We start from the raw sequence: 16,884 nt of genomic DNA, 5'->3' as shown, positions 1-16,884 counted from the left end.
GAAGGAAGGAAGGAAGGAAGGAAGGAAGGAAGGAAGGAAGGAAGGAAGGAACTCTCCGAGACCCAGAGGAGGTTCAGGAGGCTTAAGAGACTTGAGAACTAAATGGGTATTGGATCTTGGACTGAATCCTGGTACACTAAGTAGAAACATTAACAGAAAAACTAGCAAAAGCCAATGAAAGTCTGAGCTTAGTCAATAGTAATGAACCAGTGTTGGCTGGTCTCTCAGATTTCTCTTTTGTTTTGAAACAGGGTCTAGATGGCCTGGAACTTCCTGTGTAGACCAGGCAGACCTGGAACTTGCAGAGATCTGCCTGCCTCTGCCTCCTGAATTCTGGGATTAAAAGCAAACACACACACACACACACACACACACACACACACACACACACACGTGATCAGAAGACAACTTGTGAGAGTTTATTCTCCTGTCATGTGGGTCCCAGGAATTGAACTCAGATCAACAGGCTTGCTAAGTCATCTACGGTCATCTCAACAATCCTGATTTCTTAATTTTGACAAATGCCCATGATAATAATCTAAGATGCTAATGATAGGAGGAACTAGGTGAGGGGCATAGAGGAACTCTGTACTGTCTTTCTAACTCTTCTATAAATACAAAATTCTAAAATAAAACTTCTATGAGAAAGTAGCTCCCACATGGAAGCACCAGGATGTTTCTTCTTTTAAGTTTCACATTTACAGTGATATCACCATTATTTTTGCAGTCTTTACGAGTAAAAATAATTGTTTCATATTCTCTGACTTGCAAAGTAAATGTGTATAGGAATAACACCCAAACTTTTCTAGCAGGCTTTTTCTAAGACCCGGCTGAACCTCTGGGACATTAAAGGAGAGCATAAAGGTCAGCATAACAGAGAGCCAATTGGGAGTGATGAGAACAAAAAGGCAGACCTGAACTGCAGTGCTGGAACACGCCTATAATCTCAGCACTTGGGACACTGATGCAGGGTACCAGAGTCCAAGTTCTAGGCTACACAGTAAGACCTTGTCTCAAAATGGGAAAATGTATATCTCCTGGGCATGCCCAACGCCTCCTCTCCTCCCACACTTACACAGCCACAGGCAGAGTGAAGCTAGTAAGACAGTGACGGTCTTCTCCAGCCCTCGGTTTTCACTTTTGTTTGTCTGGTTTTGGTATTTCTGAGACAGGGTTTCTTTATGTAGCCTTGCCTGTCCTGGACCCACTTTGCAGACCAGGCTGGCCTTTACAGACAGAGTGCCTCTGCCTCCCGAGCACTGGGTTACAGGTGTGAGCCATTTTACCCAGCTCCAATACTAAGTCTCAGATACTGAAATATCAGTTTGTTAAAAGTAGAGACCTGTGGTCAAAGAAAGGGATTCCTTTCTCTTGAAAAGCTCTATGAATGAAGAGAAAACCTTTGAGCCCTCAGAAATTTGCGTACCATTTTCATATATTGCCATTTTCTTACATGGTGAATAATTAATAGCAGCTCTCTAAATGGTTAAAAATTACATTTACTCATGTATGTGTGTGCACATGTATGGAGGTCAGAGGACAACTTGTAGGACTTGGTTCTTTCCCCCCTGTGGATCCTGGGTCTCAAGCTCAGGCGCTAGGGATTGGTGGCAAGCATCTTTACCTGTTAAGCCACCTCACCATCCCCTCTAAATGGCTCTCTAGGTTTTTTATTTCAACAATTATGTAAAGTTTAATATGTTCTGTGTTTTGTTTCTATGATACTGGGATTTAAATTGGGGGCCTTGCACACATGAGGTAAGCACCCCACTACTGAGCTAAACGTCCAGCCCATTTTTAATTTTGGGACACGGTCTCCCTGAGTTGCCCTGGCTGGATCACTCTCTAACTTGGGCAGGCTTTGTGTCTGTGATCCTGAGTAGCTGGGATTATAGGCCTGAACTACTAGATCTGATGAACACGTATGTGAAAGGTATCAGAATATGCTACCCTAAAAATGTACCTTTGCCAGCATGGTGGCATACTTCTCTAATCCCAGCACTCAGGAAGCAGAGGCCAGCAGATCTCTATAAGTTTGAGGCCAGCCTGGTGTGCAAAGCAAATTCTGAGAACAGCCAGGGCTACACAGAGAAACCCGATCTCAGGAGGAAAAATGCACTTTTGCATAACAATTATTTTGGCCTAATAACACATAAAAAATAGCAGGTACAGGGGACTGAAGAGATGGGTCAACAGGTAAGAGTCTTTCTGCATTTCTGGAGGACTCAAGTTCAATTCCTAGCACTTTTATCAGATGGCTCATAACCACCTATTAACTCCAGTTCCAAAAGATTTGATGCTTTTTTCTGTCCTAAACAGGAATTCACACACACATAAAAAAAATTAAAAGAGAGAGAGAGAGAGATAGAGAGAGAGCTGGGCAGTTGTGGTGCACACCTTTAATCCTAGCACTTGGGAGGCAGAGGCAGGCAGATCTCTGCATTTGAAGCTAGACAGAGCTACACTGAGAAGTCCTATCTTGAACAATACACCCAAAACAATAAACAGTAAGAAATAAAATGAAAATAAATAAAAAATGGAAGGCTGAGGTGTAGAGAAATCTGTAGTCCTTAGTAAAATAATTCTAATTTTTCTTTACCTACTCCACATAGTTTCTTTTCACAATTCCCTTTCTTGTTAGCCTATAATAGATGCATTACTGCTTTGGGGTCTTCAAATTATAAAACTTTATTCTACTTGAGAAACATAAAAGTTTTATTAGATAAATTTTGTTACTTTCCTATGCAAGTTAAATTTTGAGGCCCAGGCCAAAAAAAAAAAAAAAAAAAAGAGGGTAGAATTTTGTCTCCTTACATATTCTAATTATGCAGTTTTACTTTTTATTAAACAAACAAACACCTTATCATAAATTTTTACATATGAAAATTTAGAAGCTACCCTCTTTTACCCCTGTGTTTAGCCCAGCTTTCTGTAAGAGAAGTGTCTTACGCCTTTGTGGCCTCCAAAAATAAGGAGATTTGCTGTTTTATATAAGGCTGCCTCAGGATGTTCCGCACAGAGGGTCTTTCTTCAGGCCTTCTGCTCAGCATTGTGCTTATCAGTTCTGCCAGCTCTGGGCTATAAACTTTTGGCATTGGTGGCAACTGCAAAGAATAACAATACTGTAATTATGATTAATGACCTTATGAGACAAGGTAAAAGCTGGCATAGACTTCTCAATATATCAAATCATTAGAATATTTGAAATTATTAACACTTATTAAAGTCATATATCCAGAAAAGTAGAAAATAGCTATTAGTGTCTGTTCAGCCCATAACAAGTTATAAGAGTCCAACAGTACTCCCTTCAGCTCAGTAATCCCATTTGAGAACTCTGTCCTTCAGATATAAACACACGTTTCTTTTTCTTTTTTTGTAAATGTCACTATTAGCATGAGAGCATGTGTGCATTCAAGCCAGAGAACAACTTTCGGAGTGGGTCTCTCCTCCCACCATGGGTTCTGGGATTAAGCTCAGATTGTCAGGCTTGTGCCACAAGCATCTTAACCCATTGAGCTATCTCACTGGTCCAAGAGCACAAATAAGATTTATATTCCAGAATGTGCAGTCCACCTACAGAGGACTAATGAATAAATTGTGCTGCATTCTTCCTATAAACACTAGATGCTGCCTAAAAGAAAAACACAAGTATTGACAATTAAGCTAAGAGTTAAGTTGGGTACCGCTGTGTACAATAAGACTCCATTTGTTTCTTTTTAAAAAAGTACTTGCCAGGGAGGCTGAGGCAGGAGGACCTCTGCAAGTTTGAGGCCAGCCTGGTCTACAAAGTGAATCCAGGAGAAATCCTGTCTCGAAAAAAACAAAACAAACAAACAAAAAAGGTACTTGCATATAAGTACTTATACACCCAGAGTTTTGTCTGTTTCAAAGGAAGAAAAGAGAGGCCTTGGAATAAATTGTTAGCAGCAGTTATCAGGAAAATAAAAATAAGGAATTTTTTATTCTTTTTTCTTAATTATTTAAATAATATAATTGGAAACAAATTTCAGAGACGTTTTATTTTTATTTTATGGGTCCGGGCGTTTTGCCTACATGGATGAAATGCACCATGACCACAATGCCAGCAGAGGCTGAAAGAGGGCATCAGACACCCTAGGGACTGGAGTGACAGACAGCTGAGAGTTGCTATGTGGGTGAGCAGTGGCACTTTAAAGGCACCTCTTCAGCCCCTATAATTGAAATTTTTACTTGTGTATTTTAAAAAAAGTTTTCAGTGAGTCTTGGAATAATCTCTAAATCACTGCCACGGGCAACCGGCCTCAGGGAAATAACATGAAGTTAGTATTTCTGGTGTCCACATCAGATAGAATACCTTCTGCAGTTCTTAATCAGTTACATGCAGTTATGACAAGTACCAAAGGGCACATCCTGACAGCATGGAGTCGCTGTAAACAGGGCTCCCTCAACCCTGGGCTATTCCAGCACTGGTAGCCTCTCAGAACACCAATGCTTCCTGCAGTTACAGGGAGAAGCTTTCAAAGTGCCAGCTCTTTGAATCCAATCAGCTACTTTTACATTTTAATATTAAGAAAAAAAACCAACCTCTTCTCAACTGCAACCTTTTCCACAAGAGATCTTATATTCTTAACTATCAATGAATTCCTAACTAATAGCAATGAATATTAGTCAATTAATCAAAATCCTTAGTGAGGGCTGGGGATGTAGCTCAGTGACAGAGTGCTTGCCCTGCATTTTCCCTGGGCTTGTGCCCAGCACTGGGGGGAAAAAAAATCAATGATTTTAACAATAGATATTTACAAAGTTTATTATATAGACCTTGTACAATTAGTTCTAAATTGTTTTTTTACCTTTCCTTCAATAATCCGATAAACTAAAGAATTCATGTCTTTTGCATTAAAAGCGTGCTTCAGGGTGGCCATTTCATACACACAGCATCCCAGAGCCCAGACATCAGACTACAAAAGAAAAGCAGTGAATGGTTAAATGCTAAAAATCTTATTACATTTTCCCTCTCAAAACAAAGTACACATTTCCTTCCAACTGATTCATAGTTGACTGATTTAACGACTCACATGGACCCTGGGAGTCAGATATTCCCAGAGACAAGGAGAGCCAGCACACACCTCTACAGTCGTACGCATCCTACCTTATAGTTGTAGGGTTTGTTGGAGAACAGCTCGGGGCTCATGTAATAGGGTGTGCCGATGAGGGTGCTCGCCATGTCACCGTGATCCTCTAACACCCGGGCAATTCCTAGGTCACCCACTTTGATGATATTTGTTCTTGTTAAGAAGACATTTTGAGTTTTCAGATCACGATGAAGGATGTGTTTCTCGTGTAAATACTGAGAAGAAAGAAGATTTTTCATTATATATAAGCATACTAACTTATTTACTTATTTCTAGCTTTTATATGTCATCAGTAATTACATGGGTTAAAAAGCCTTAGTTATCTAGCAACCAAAACATTACTGTTCTATAATCTCTAAGTAAAAAAACTAATTTACAACTTTCAAAGTAAGGAAAGTAAGTTCCACAGGCTGGGAAAATGGCTCAGTTGGCAAAGAGCTTGTCACACAAGCGTGAGAATCTGAGTTTAGAGCTGCAGCACTCTGTAAAAAGCCAGGTGTGCTGGTGCATTCCCAGCAATGGGGAGGTGAAGAGTGCAGCTCACTGTCAAATAAGTAAGTTCTACACTCAGTAAGAGACCTTATCTAAAACAAGTAAATAACTAAGGTGCGGAGCAACAGAGGAAGACATCCACCATTTTCACCTCTGGCTTCCACACACACACACACATATGTGCATACACATGAACATGTACGCACACACAGAAAATTAAGTTCCTGGAACCTTCTGCAATTTTTTTCTGGTGTCTTGAAAACTGTATCATTTTTTTTAACAATACCTGGACCTAGTTAGAATATATGCTTATAAGCCAGGCATGGTGGCTTAGGCCTATTAAGTCCAATACTTGAAAGGCTGACACACGAGGACTGTTGAGAGTTTGAGATTATCTGTAGCTACATGGTGAGTTCTAGGCCAATCTGAAGTGAGTCCTTGTCTCCAAGAACAAAACAAAACAAAAATCTACAAACTCTCACTAAAGGTAGAACAACTTACACAAAGCCACTTATCTCTGACCTAGGAAATAAATCCTAGGTAACATTCTAAGATATAACAGCATCACTCATGCCTAAAGAGAACATGTGAGAATTTACACAAGGTCAATTAATTCAGGCCAAATAAGCCTAGCGCCTGAGTTATACTTCAAAAACAGCCTCACTCCAGGGGATGTGTACACTAAAACGCAATCTGCTCTGCATTTTCATGCACTGTCATGGCAATATGACCACCTGACCCTCACGTATTAACTAGCCCAGCTGTCTTTCAATGTGACACAGATGACCAACTCATTAGAACACGGTCATCCTTGTTCTTCGTCACTCCAAAGCTCTTAAAACTGATTTTGCTAGAAATACTAAATGCACAAAGGATTGCTATTTTCTATAATTACATATGAAATCTATGTCTACTTTAACATAGACTCAGAAACAGCCCAAATGCTACAACAGAGATCCATGTAGCTTCTAAGAGGAAAAACAAAACCAAAAAAACACATTTTCCCCCCATATAAGCATGTGTGTATAAGCAGACATCATCCTGGAGCTGAGCAATCCTAGCTTCAAAACAAGGCTGCTTTTACCTCAAAGCATGCTGGGCAAAGACCAAGGCCCCAGGTGCCTCTCAGCAAGACCACAAAGCCCTGACTTCAATAGCCCTGACTGCAGTCTCTCTTAGGGCACCACGACACTGCTGTAGAAAATAGCACTCTTTGAAGAGCTGTAGAAAATAGCACTCAGGGGCTGGGGAAGTAGCTCCCTTATAAAATGCTGTGTAAGCATGAGGACTTCAGCTTGACTCCCCAGTTCCCAGAGGGCACAAAACCCCAGCAGAGGGGCAGAGGGCACAAAAGCAGAGCAGACTCAGGTCCTCAGAGCTCTGACTCTGACCCAGGCCCACCTTGCATATAACCTTCCCAAGAAGAGACTTACTGACACTGAAAAACTCATTCTCCAGCTAAATAGTGAGATGCCTGTCTCTGCATCGAGATATGAGTCCCACAAAGATGATGAGTCCTAAACAGCCAGGGCACCATGACACTCAAACACTGCCTGGCTGCCTATGGGAAACACTTCTCATAAAACAGCTCTAAAAATATTACTGTACAGACAATTTCTCTCTCCTCTCTCACCTGCTATGGCTACGTCTCAGTATATTTTTATGTAAATTTTTTTATTTTATTAATTACAATTTATTCACTTTGTATCCCAGCTGTAGCCCCATCCCCTACCCCCTTCCAATCCCATCCTCCCTCCCTCTTCTTCTCCTATGCCCCTCAGATCTCAGTGTGTTTATTAAATTCTACTTCTAACTTTTTCTGGACTGGTGAAATCATTCACAGCCCAAGGGTCACTAGCCAACCACGCATCCCTGACCCAGGAAAATACACCTGCTGTCCTCCTGCCACACCGGAAGCTGTGGAGGCTGTGAGGGTGACAGTACCTGCAAAGCCATGGCAATCTGCACAAACCACTCCACCACCTGGCTCTCAGGCAGAAGCTGCCCTTTCTGCTCCTTGAGCTTCCGGTACAGATCACCTCCTTCACAGAAGCCCATGACGATGTACAGCAGACCATCTCCTCCCTCCCATGACTCTTTGTAGGTGACGATGTTGGGGTGCTTCAGCTGAGACAAGAGCTGAGCCTCCTGTTCAGCAGCTCGACGCTCTCGGCTAGAGGCATTTCGAAGGTTTAGTTTTTTGATGACGTACTAACAAAGAGAATGCATACTTTTAAAAGGTGCAAGAAAATAGAATTCTCTAGGTTCAGAAGTAGCTAAGAATTCTCACGAATGCCCAGTCCTCAAAAACCAAACCAGCCTTCTGGAGCCTATCAGATAACCTAATGACTTCTTTTACACATAAAACTGCTTTAAAGGATACTTTAAAGAGGAGGCAGCAGAAAGATCAAAAAACAAAAAATTGGCTGGGCGGTGGTGGTGGACACCTTTAATCCCAGCACTCCGGAGGCAGATCTCTGTGAGTTCAAGGCCACCCTGGTCTACAGAGTGAGTTCCAGAACAGCCAGGGCTACACAGAGAAACCCTGGGAAAACAAACAAACAAACAAAAAGCATAAAACTGGGAAAGTATTTGCCATTGACAATTATGCTTTTTTTTTTTCTGTGTTGGCATTAAACCCAGGGCCTTGCACATCCTGGATAGGTGCTCTACTACCTAGTCATAAGTCACTTATGCCCATGCCAGGTCCAAACAAACTACTCTTTCCCTCAGCATTTTATAATTTCTTTGACTCTGCAATCACAGCTACCTTAAAGGATAAGGCGGAAGGGTTACTTAGGCCTAGAGTTTTAAACCCAACCTGGGCAACATAGTGATATGCTATCTAAAAATAATAATAATAATAATAACTAAAAAAAATAATGAATCCAACATTAACACACTATTAGACCAATTTAAAAAGAGATACTCCTTAACCTCAAAATTCTCTCTACAAGCATCATAACTTAAATATATATCTGCACTCTGAACAGGTATATGAGACACATTAGATATTTGTGGCCCAATACAGTCAAAACATCATTGGTCCTGCACATAAGACATCATTCCCGTTAAAAACAAAATTCTTTACAATCTAATAAACTGCCCTCAGTCATCTCAAAGATAATGTATGCACTCTTTCAATAAACACATAAATGCGTTTCTTGAAGTACAAACTACTGCTCAAAATGAAGGGTTATTAGTATAGCTAAACTCTCACTCTTAGCACACATATCCCATAATTCCAGGGGTGTCTGTTGAATTGATCTCTTATGTGAAAGCTGTGTTGTAGGCAGAGAATCTAGCATAGGACACAAAGACTAACAGGAGAGTGGGGCCCATACTTGGTGGACGGGGCTCTCTCATCTTGTTGCCACTGGTTTGGTGGAACTATGAGATGCCACCTTTAAGTTTTGTAATTGTCCCCATTTGTGCAAAACATTCTATGGCCGCCCTGATGGCAAAGCGTCCTGAAGAACTGGATCGCTAGCCTTTGGGTGATGGCATAAAAAACTTCACACAAAGGAGTAGCGTCAGATTTGAGCTTTAGAAAGATCACTGCAGCGGAAGTGAGGGGTTAGGGAAAAGACAGCAGGCAACAGACACTAGTTGGGAGGAGTGAGCATTTAGCTAGAAAGAATGGTGTCCTGTATTGCAGTAGTGCCAATAGAGCTGGAGATGCCAGTTTGGTCTAGTGACAGGAATATAATGAGTGTTGGGGGACTTAAAGATAATTGTCACAAGTCCAACTTAGAAACTGCATGACTGGTCACGCTACTCCCTGAAATAAGGCCCATGAGAAGTGCTGGCGAGAAGACGATGGGCCAAGTTTTTTAAGTAAAGTAAGCTGCACAAGATAAGGGGTTTGCCAGGTGGTACTGAGTTAGGCCTTAGGAACCTTTGGCCCCTGCTCTCAGGAAATTTTCAGGTGACAGGAGGTTTGCAGATAAAGTACACTGGTTAATACTATAGAATAGACAAAGTTGGGGGCTCTGGTTAGGGAGGGAGTTGGGAAGCTGACCTCGTCTCTGACATGAGTCTCGGCCCACTACTCCCGGCCTAGTACATCTGAGGATGCCCTCGGCGCACCCCTTCCATCGCCCCTGGCAAGGTCCCAGTCCCCGACCTGCTTGCCGTCCCGCCGATGCTTCACGAGCGTCACCTCTCCGTAACTACCCCTGCCCACGACCCGCACGTAGCAGTAGGCAGCCTGGCGCATGTTCCCGGAGGGGGCCCGCAGTCGGGAAGCTGCGGCAACGGCGCGGATGGCACCAGGAGGCCGCGCTCATGCCCCGCAGGAGATGAACTCCTCCATCAACCAGGCCCAACCGGGCTAGGAGCTTTGAGGCCCGGCCCACCAGGACGCCGCTACCATAGCGATGCAGGCGAGATAGTCCTGCGCATGCTCAGAGTTGAAAGACCCATCATAGAGCCGACGTAGCCGCGGCCAGAGCGGCTCCGCAGCCTCGGGATGACCGACCTACCATTGAGCCGTCCCTGGAGCGACCAGAGCGGCTCCGCGGCCTCCTAAGACCGGCCGGAGAGTTGCAGTTCCTGCGTTTTGGTTCTGCAGTTGTTCAATAAGTCCTTCTGGTTCTAAGCGCGTTACGAGTGTGGGTGATTCGTTCTATAAATGTTAACTGTGTGCTTGGTTCACGTTCTAGTCAGAGAGTGGCCGACTCTAAATTTCACCAATAATGTTTACTATATTTGTTTTGTCTCCTGCCGGCATGCCGCCTGCCTTTTTGATGCACACTGCAAAACACCTTGAATACATTAGTAAACTTCATCCTTAAAAGTTTCAGCCTGCTTTGTTGAGACTTGAAAAGCTCTCAAAGAATGATTGCAAAACTACTGTCCTGACACACTTGACAGAGCTTCACGCTGCTTCCCCAGCATCAAACCTCCTCCCCTCACCCCACCCCCGCCCACACCCCCGTCTAACTACCGAGAAAGTACAAGGCTGTGAAAAGAATCTACCTGCCTTGCCCAAAGAATTGACTTTTTAAAAAGGCTTACAATTACTGATTAGTCCTCTATCCCGTTGAGATATATATGCATGTGTCTTCTACAAGTCAGGAAAGTTTTTTTCTCCAGGAATGAGAGCCCTTCCTTTGAAATGTAATCATGAGAAAATTTAGGCATCTGGTTCCCAGTTTGTGTGGGAAGATAGAATCCGGTCTTCTCTAACTGCCAGCCAGCAACTACAGCTGGCTTAACCGCTTCTACAATGACCAACTATTATCAATATTGTTATGTTACTATTGTTGTTGAGCTAAGATCTGCCTATGTATCTCAACTTGAAATTCTACTCTTGGGTGTTGAGTTTATAGGCATGTAACAGCATCGTGCTCCCAAAACCTTGGAATTTTTCAATTTTCTAAGGAGCTCCTTTGCTCAATTCTCTATTTCTCCTTCATTGTCCATTTTGTTGTTGTTGTGTGTGTGTGTTTTAGACAAGGTCTCATTGTGTAACCCAGTTTAGCCTTGAATTCACAAAGATCAGCCTGTGTCTGTCTCCTGAGTGTGGAATTTAAGGTGTGTACCACCATGCCCAGCTCATTCTCTTTTTAAAAGGTCCAGTTACCTCTGCACTGTTGAAATGAAGCTCAGCTTTTCCTGTTATCGCCAAGTTACTAAATAGCAATCGTCCTCTCTGCTCTAACTAATGTTTGCCTTTGTTTATCTTTAGCAACATCACTGACTAGAATTCAATATTTATTTATGGTTCCCTTTGTTTCATTTTCTTATGGAAAAGAAATTGGCATTCCCAAGAAATGTACCAATCTTAAGTGTGTAGTCAGATCATTTTGACAGATGCAGTTACTCAAATATCTTAAGAGATAGACCAAGGGATATGGAGAAATTAGAACCCTATGTATTGCTGATGAGAATGAAAAATGTCTCAACTTGTATGGAAACTGGTATCATGGCTCCTCAAAAAAAAAAAAAATGCAATCCATCCTTTTACCTTTAGATAAATACACTAAAAACAAAACAAAACAAAGCAGGGCCTCAAACAGATGTTTGTACACCTGTGAGCACATCAACATTTACAAGAACAAAGGATGAGAACAACCTTAGTTCCCATCGTTGGGGGGGGGTGGAAATATTATATACGGTGTGTGTGTGCATTATAAAGTGATATAAAAGGAAGAAAATTCTGACATACAATAGCATGGAAATACTTTGAGGACATTATGTAGATGAAATAAAGTAGTCACAAAGGACTAATATTGTACGGTTTCATTGACACAAGTTGTCCAGAGAAGGGAAATTCAGAGACAGAAGGAAAAACGCTGCTGTTGGCGGAAGCCTGGAGTTAATGTTTAGTGGGTGCAGAGCTTCACCTGGGGAAACCCAAAAGTGTCTGGAGGCAGACAGTGACGACGGTTGCACAGCAATGTCAATCAGTTGTCACTTGATGCCAAGCCTGATGGACTGAGACTGATTCTGGGGTCCCCAGTGAAAGGAGAGAACTGGTTCCTGAAAGTTGCCCTCTGACCTTCACCTGCACACCAAGACATGGACATGTGCACACACATACACAGAAGGAATGAACGGAAAAATGGTAAAAATAGCAAAACTGGCCAATGACATGGCTCAGCAAGTAAAGGCAGATAACCATCCTGATGACTTAACTTCCACCTCCAGGACCCGTATGGTAGAAGGAGAGAATTAGCTCACACAAATTGTCCAATGACCTACACACACTTGTGCACACACTCAATAATAAATACAAAATAAAGGTAGCTGAGTGTAGTGGCACATCTCAGCACTCGGGAAGCAGAGGCAGGAGGGTTTCCAGTTCAAGTCCAGCCTGAGCTATATAGAGAGATTTTGAAAAGAAAAGAAAAAGAATAAAGGTAAACTTTATGTTTGCATACTTTGCCGCAGTAAAAGTAGCTTTTAAGTGTTTTTTACTTATTTATTTTTGTTGGCTTTTGTTTTGTTTGTTTTTGAAATAGGGTCTCAGGATCTTCTGGCTCTCCTGGACTTCACAATGTAGACTAGGCTGGCCTTAAACTTACAGAGATCTGCCTACTTCTGTACTCCAAGTGCTGAGGTTAAAGGTGTATGCCATCACACCTGGCCAGTTTTTTTTTTTTTTAAGCTATTTAAAAAGCTATCTATTTAAGAAAGATATAGAACAGTGTGTTTCCAACCTTTCTTTCACTGTCAGCTTAAGGAGGCAGCTTTTATTATTATTAGCTTTTTATCATTAAAAGCGTTTTAGACAGCTTTTATTATCACTAGTATTTGTGTGTGCATGTGTGGGGAGGCCAGGAATCAAATTCATTTTTTTAACAGTGTTTCTTTTTTATATCATTTGTTTTTCATTTCATGTGCATTGGTGTTTTGCCTGTGTGTATGCGGGTGTTGGAACTAGAACCCTCTGGAACTGGAGTTACAGACAGTTGTGAGCTGCCATGTGGTTGCTGGGAATTGAATCCAGATTCTCTGGACGCACAACCAGTGCTCTTAACTGCTGAACATCTCTCCAGCCCCTTACCAGTGTTTCTTACAGCCCTCAGAGCTCACCAGTTTGGCTGAGTGGCCAGTGAGCTCTAGGGACCCGCCTCTGTCTCCATACCCCCAGCACTAGGGCTGCGTACATGTGCTGCAGGGCTTCTATGTGAGTTCTGGGGATCAAAGCCAGGTCCTCACGCGTCCACGGCAGCCACTTCACCACTTCATCCAGGGAACTTGTAGTACCACAGATAAACTGCTCACATACTGTGACTCCCAGGTGGCTACAAACCATTGTGGTAATCTAGGTTTGGGGTGGTGTTGTTTAGTTTTGTTTCCATTCTCTCCAAGACCGTTTGCACCGTCTGAGACAACATCTATTTTACTACTCCCTAAAAAGACATAGTTTTTTGTTTTGGTTTTTATTTTTCAAAACAGGGTTTCTCGGTGTAGCCCTGGCTATCCTGAAACTTGCTCTGTAGACCAGGTTAGCTTCAAACTTAGAGATCTGCCTGTCTCTCCCTGCAAGTGCTGAAATTAAAGGCACCCACATGCCAGGCTCCTAAAAGGACATCTTTACCTTTCTGGGAAACTTTTCCTTTCTTGATTTTTAGAACTTTCCTAAGTCTCCTACTGTCCTTATTCACACTGGTTTCCCTTTTGACTGCTCCTGCTTCCTTCAGGTTTGATGTCTCCTGGGGTTCTGTGTTGTGTGTATCTCTACTTTCAGACAGTCAGACACACAGACACACAGACAGACATGTGCTTTGTGGGCTGGAAACAGGTGTTTATGGAATGAGTCTTACCCAGCCAGCCCTTAGAGATCATGGGTTGTGTAAGACAGAACTGAGCAGGGACCAGCCCACAGAGGACTGAGGATGGAAAAGGCATGAAGCATGGTGACTTTTTTAAACATCCCTTTTACATCTTTCTTTCGTTTTTCTTTTTAGCACTACTGGAGATTCGACCGAGGGCCTCTTACCTGCCAGGCAAATGCTCTACAACTGAGCTGCACCTTCAGTTGTATTAGTTATGTTTCCTGTTGAGGAGAATCAACTTAAGAAAAGGATTGCCTTTGGCTCACAATCTGAGGGTCGAGTTCATCATGACACAAAAGGCACAGCATCAGGAGTGTGAGGCGCCCACCCTCCCAGGCCCTCAGGCTTAGTCCTCACCTGCTTCCAGCCTATCTCCTCTTCCCATGTCCATGACTGGGCCAATTACACTCTTCATCCTAAACACGGGAGCATAACAACACCTAACCCCTGGGGGTAGCTGGGAACAGTGAAGAAATGGGACAGACAAGATGTTGAAAAGCATGCTAGGCAAGCACTAGTCATTGTTAGATCACCTCATATTTTCTGTCACCTGCCATCACTGAAGCCAAATAAACATGGTCCTAGCTCCTTCTATGAACTGGATTTGGCATCAGCCATCTCTCAATGGCCAAGTCTTCAGAAGCTTCCCTGAACTCTTGAGTTCAACCAATTCCTCTGCCTCAGTAGCTGGGACTGCAGGTATGTACTATAGTACTGAGCTCTCAATATTCCAGTACTGGACACTTCGATGTTTTCTACCCCCAAAGCTAAGAGTCTTCAGATGCTTTGTCCTAGTTAACTTGAACTGTCAACTTGACCCAGCCTAGAGTCCCCTGGGAAGGGTCTCATTGATGGATTGCCCAGAGCAGATTGACTTGTGCGCATGTCTGTAGGATACTGTCTTGACCATTGATTGACGTAGCAATCCCAGCCCACTGTGAGAGGCACCATTCCTTGGGCAGGTGATCTTGGGCTATAAAAGCAAACCAACTAAGTGTGTGTAAGTGAGTGAGTCCTCAAGCAGCATTCATTCATGGTTTCTGCTTAAGTTCCTGCCCTGACTTTCCTCACCTGCTTAGTCCTAGTGATGGTTTGTAACCTATAAGCTGAAATAAACCCTCCCACCCCCTAAGCTACTTTTAGCCTTGACGTTTGTAATATCAACAGACTGAAACTAGAGCACACCTGTTTCAGCTGCTTCTAGATCACTTGCCAAAGTCCCTTTGGTCCTCCTTTCCCATTTTCACCTTTCCAAATGTCACTCTTACCCCAGACACCTTCTGACTCCCATGGAGATGAGTTCCACCCTTCCCAATGTCACAGATCTCTAGGCCTCTTCAGCCTCCTCCCACCTCCCAAGATCCACTGCTTTTATTGGTTTGTTTCACTCCTCCATCCCATGGCATAATCTCTCTCAGCACATCAGAGCACCCAAGTTTCATCATGGTAGTATCCCAACTCCTAGCATTGTTCCCAGCCCACCACAGGCTCTTTTTGTGATAGTAAAGGAATAAACAGACCCTCAAATTTACAGGAGCATGGTGACCTATCCAATCTTCCACAAAGGCATAAAACAGGTCAGAAGGTCACCTGGCCTAAGTACAATACCCTTTTCCCAGAAGCTGCCTCTGTGAGACAAAGTCCAGGATAAGCAAACAGATCTGTGAGGTCCCCTTCATCTCATCAGGGTCACATCCCAACCCAGGTCGTAGAGTGACCTACCAAATGACCACAGCTGTCCAGTGTATTGTGACTTGCTGGGGACAGGGAGGGCTTGTGCATAAAAGCTGAGCAGCCTGTTAGACAAGCCAGGTCTCTGGGGACTCTCCCCTTTGGACCCTTCACTCTGCCTTCCCTGCTTTGTATCTCAGGGGGTATGCCTTTCATTACATGATGAACTTTAGAACCTGAGGTACAAGGTCAAGTATGGATGTCCCGGAGACACATGAATAGAACTCGGACAATAAAGAAAACTGCTTCAGGAGTCCAGAGGCCTTGATTGTAAAAAGATGCCGCCATTTGTGTCTTCCCTGATGACAGCACCATGGCCTGGTGGGAGCAGACAAAGCCAACTTCTGTTTTTCTTTCCAAATCTGGCAAGAAGATCCAGAAAGACAGTGCAATAAGCCTGGAGCATGGGTCAGCTGCTGTGCCTTCCCCAGGCTTCCTGCACAGAACTATTACCAGCACGGCCACTGAAAGAATCAGACTAACTTTGTAACCTATGTTTCTTTTAATTGCCTTATAACTTATATTTTCAAGTTTTAGGCTCATGTTAATTAAAGCCTCTTAGTGCTTCTCCAGAGAGCCGAGGAATATAAAAGTTCCTGACATTAGCCATCTGTGAGGGCAGAGATAAGGAAGAGAACAAGCAGAGATCTCTACTAAATGGAAAAAAAATCACTGGCTGGTGCCGGTGAGATGGGCTTTGTTTGGAAACTGGGCCAAATGGCCCCAATCCTTCTCCTGACCTTTGATCCAAAGCCTGTAACCCCCACTCCTCAGAACAGACATGGGATGAGTTAATCACCCTCCCACATTTAACTGTGGATGGCAGGAAATTCCAAACTGACTTGAAAATCAGATATTTACGACAGGGCTGACTGGACCTAAGGGTGACCAGAACTAACCAATTATTTTAAAAGTTAAACATTTCATCCAATCCTAAATTGCCAAGAAGTCAACCCCAGGAGATTCCCGCCTTGTCTCTTTTAAAAACCTAAGGTCTTTGTCTCCCGGTGCCACTCCTAGCTGACCAGCAGGGGTGACCCCATTGCGCAATGGTCAAGAGGAATCTCTTGCGTTTTTGCATTGATGGATGATTAGTTTCCTGAGTTCTCTTCATACCTTCTTATATTTAGGCTCTTGCTGGGCCTAACAGCCACGATCAGAACCAAACATGTAACTAGGTGTCACGGCACATTCTAAAATGCCGACCTTATCCGTGGCCAAAGTGTGACTGAAAAGTTGGTTGTCATTGAAGAATTTTGGAC

At 43.1% G+C, this 16,884-nt stretch overlaps 1 protein-coding gene across 4 annotated transcripts in view; it reads right to left on the bottom strand.

Moving 5' to 3' along the window:
• Positions 1–9,987, bottom strand: part of Nek4 (NIMA related kinase 4) — a 36,241-nt gene extending 26,254 nt beyond the window's left edge. For 3 of the 4 annotated variants that reach the window (XM_055612395.1, XM_055612396.1, XM_055612397.1), the window contains exons 1-5: positions 9,730–9,987; positions 7,548–7,814; positions 5,129–5,326; positions 4,830–4,937; positions 2,950–3,104 (exon numbers count right to left, since the gene is read on the bottom strand). In XM_055612395.1, coding sequence (XP_055468370.1) covers positions 2,950–3,104; positions 4,830–4,937; positions 5,129–5,326; positions 7,548–7,814; positions 9,730–9,822 — 821 coding nt within the window. In that variant the 5' untranslated portion in view covers positions 9,823–9,987. The remainder of the gene's footprint in view (positions 1–2,949; positions 3,105–4,829; positions 4,938–5,128; positions 5,327–7,547; positions 7,815–9,729) is intronic. The other variant, XM_055612398.1, reaches the window with a different exon arrangement.
• Between the last annotated feature and the right edge of the window lie 6,897 nt (positions 9,988–16,884).

Source organism: Psammomys obesus, unplaced genomic scaffold, assembly GCF_907164565.1.
Source record: "Psammomys obesus unplaced genomic scaffold, mPsaObe1.curated_primary_1811, whole genome shotgun sequence".
NCBI classification, from domain to species: domain Eukaryota; kingdom Metazoa; phylum Chordata; class Mammalia; order Rodentia; family Muridae; genus Psammomys; species Psammomys obesus.
The sequence above is the reverse complement of the archived record's forward strand: the minus strand, read 5'-3'. Positions and strand labels throughout refer to the sequence as shown.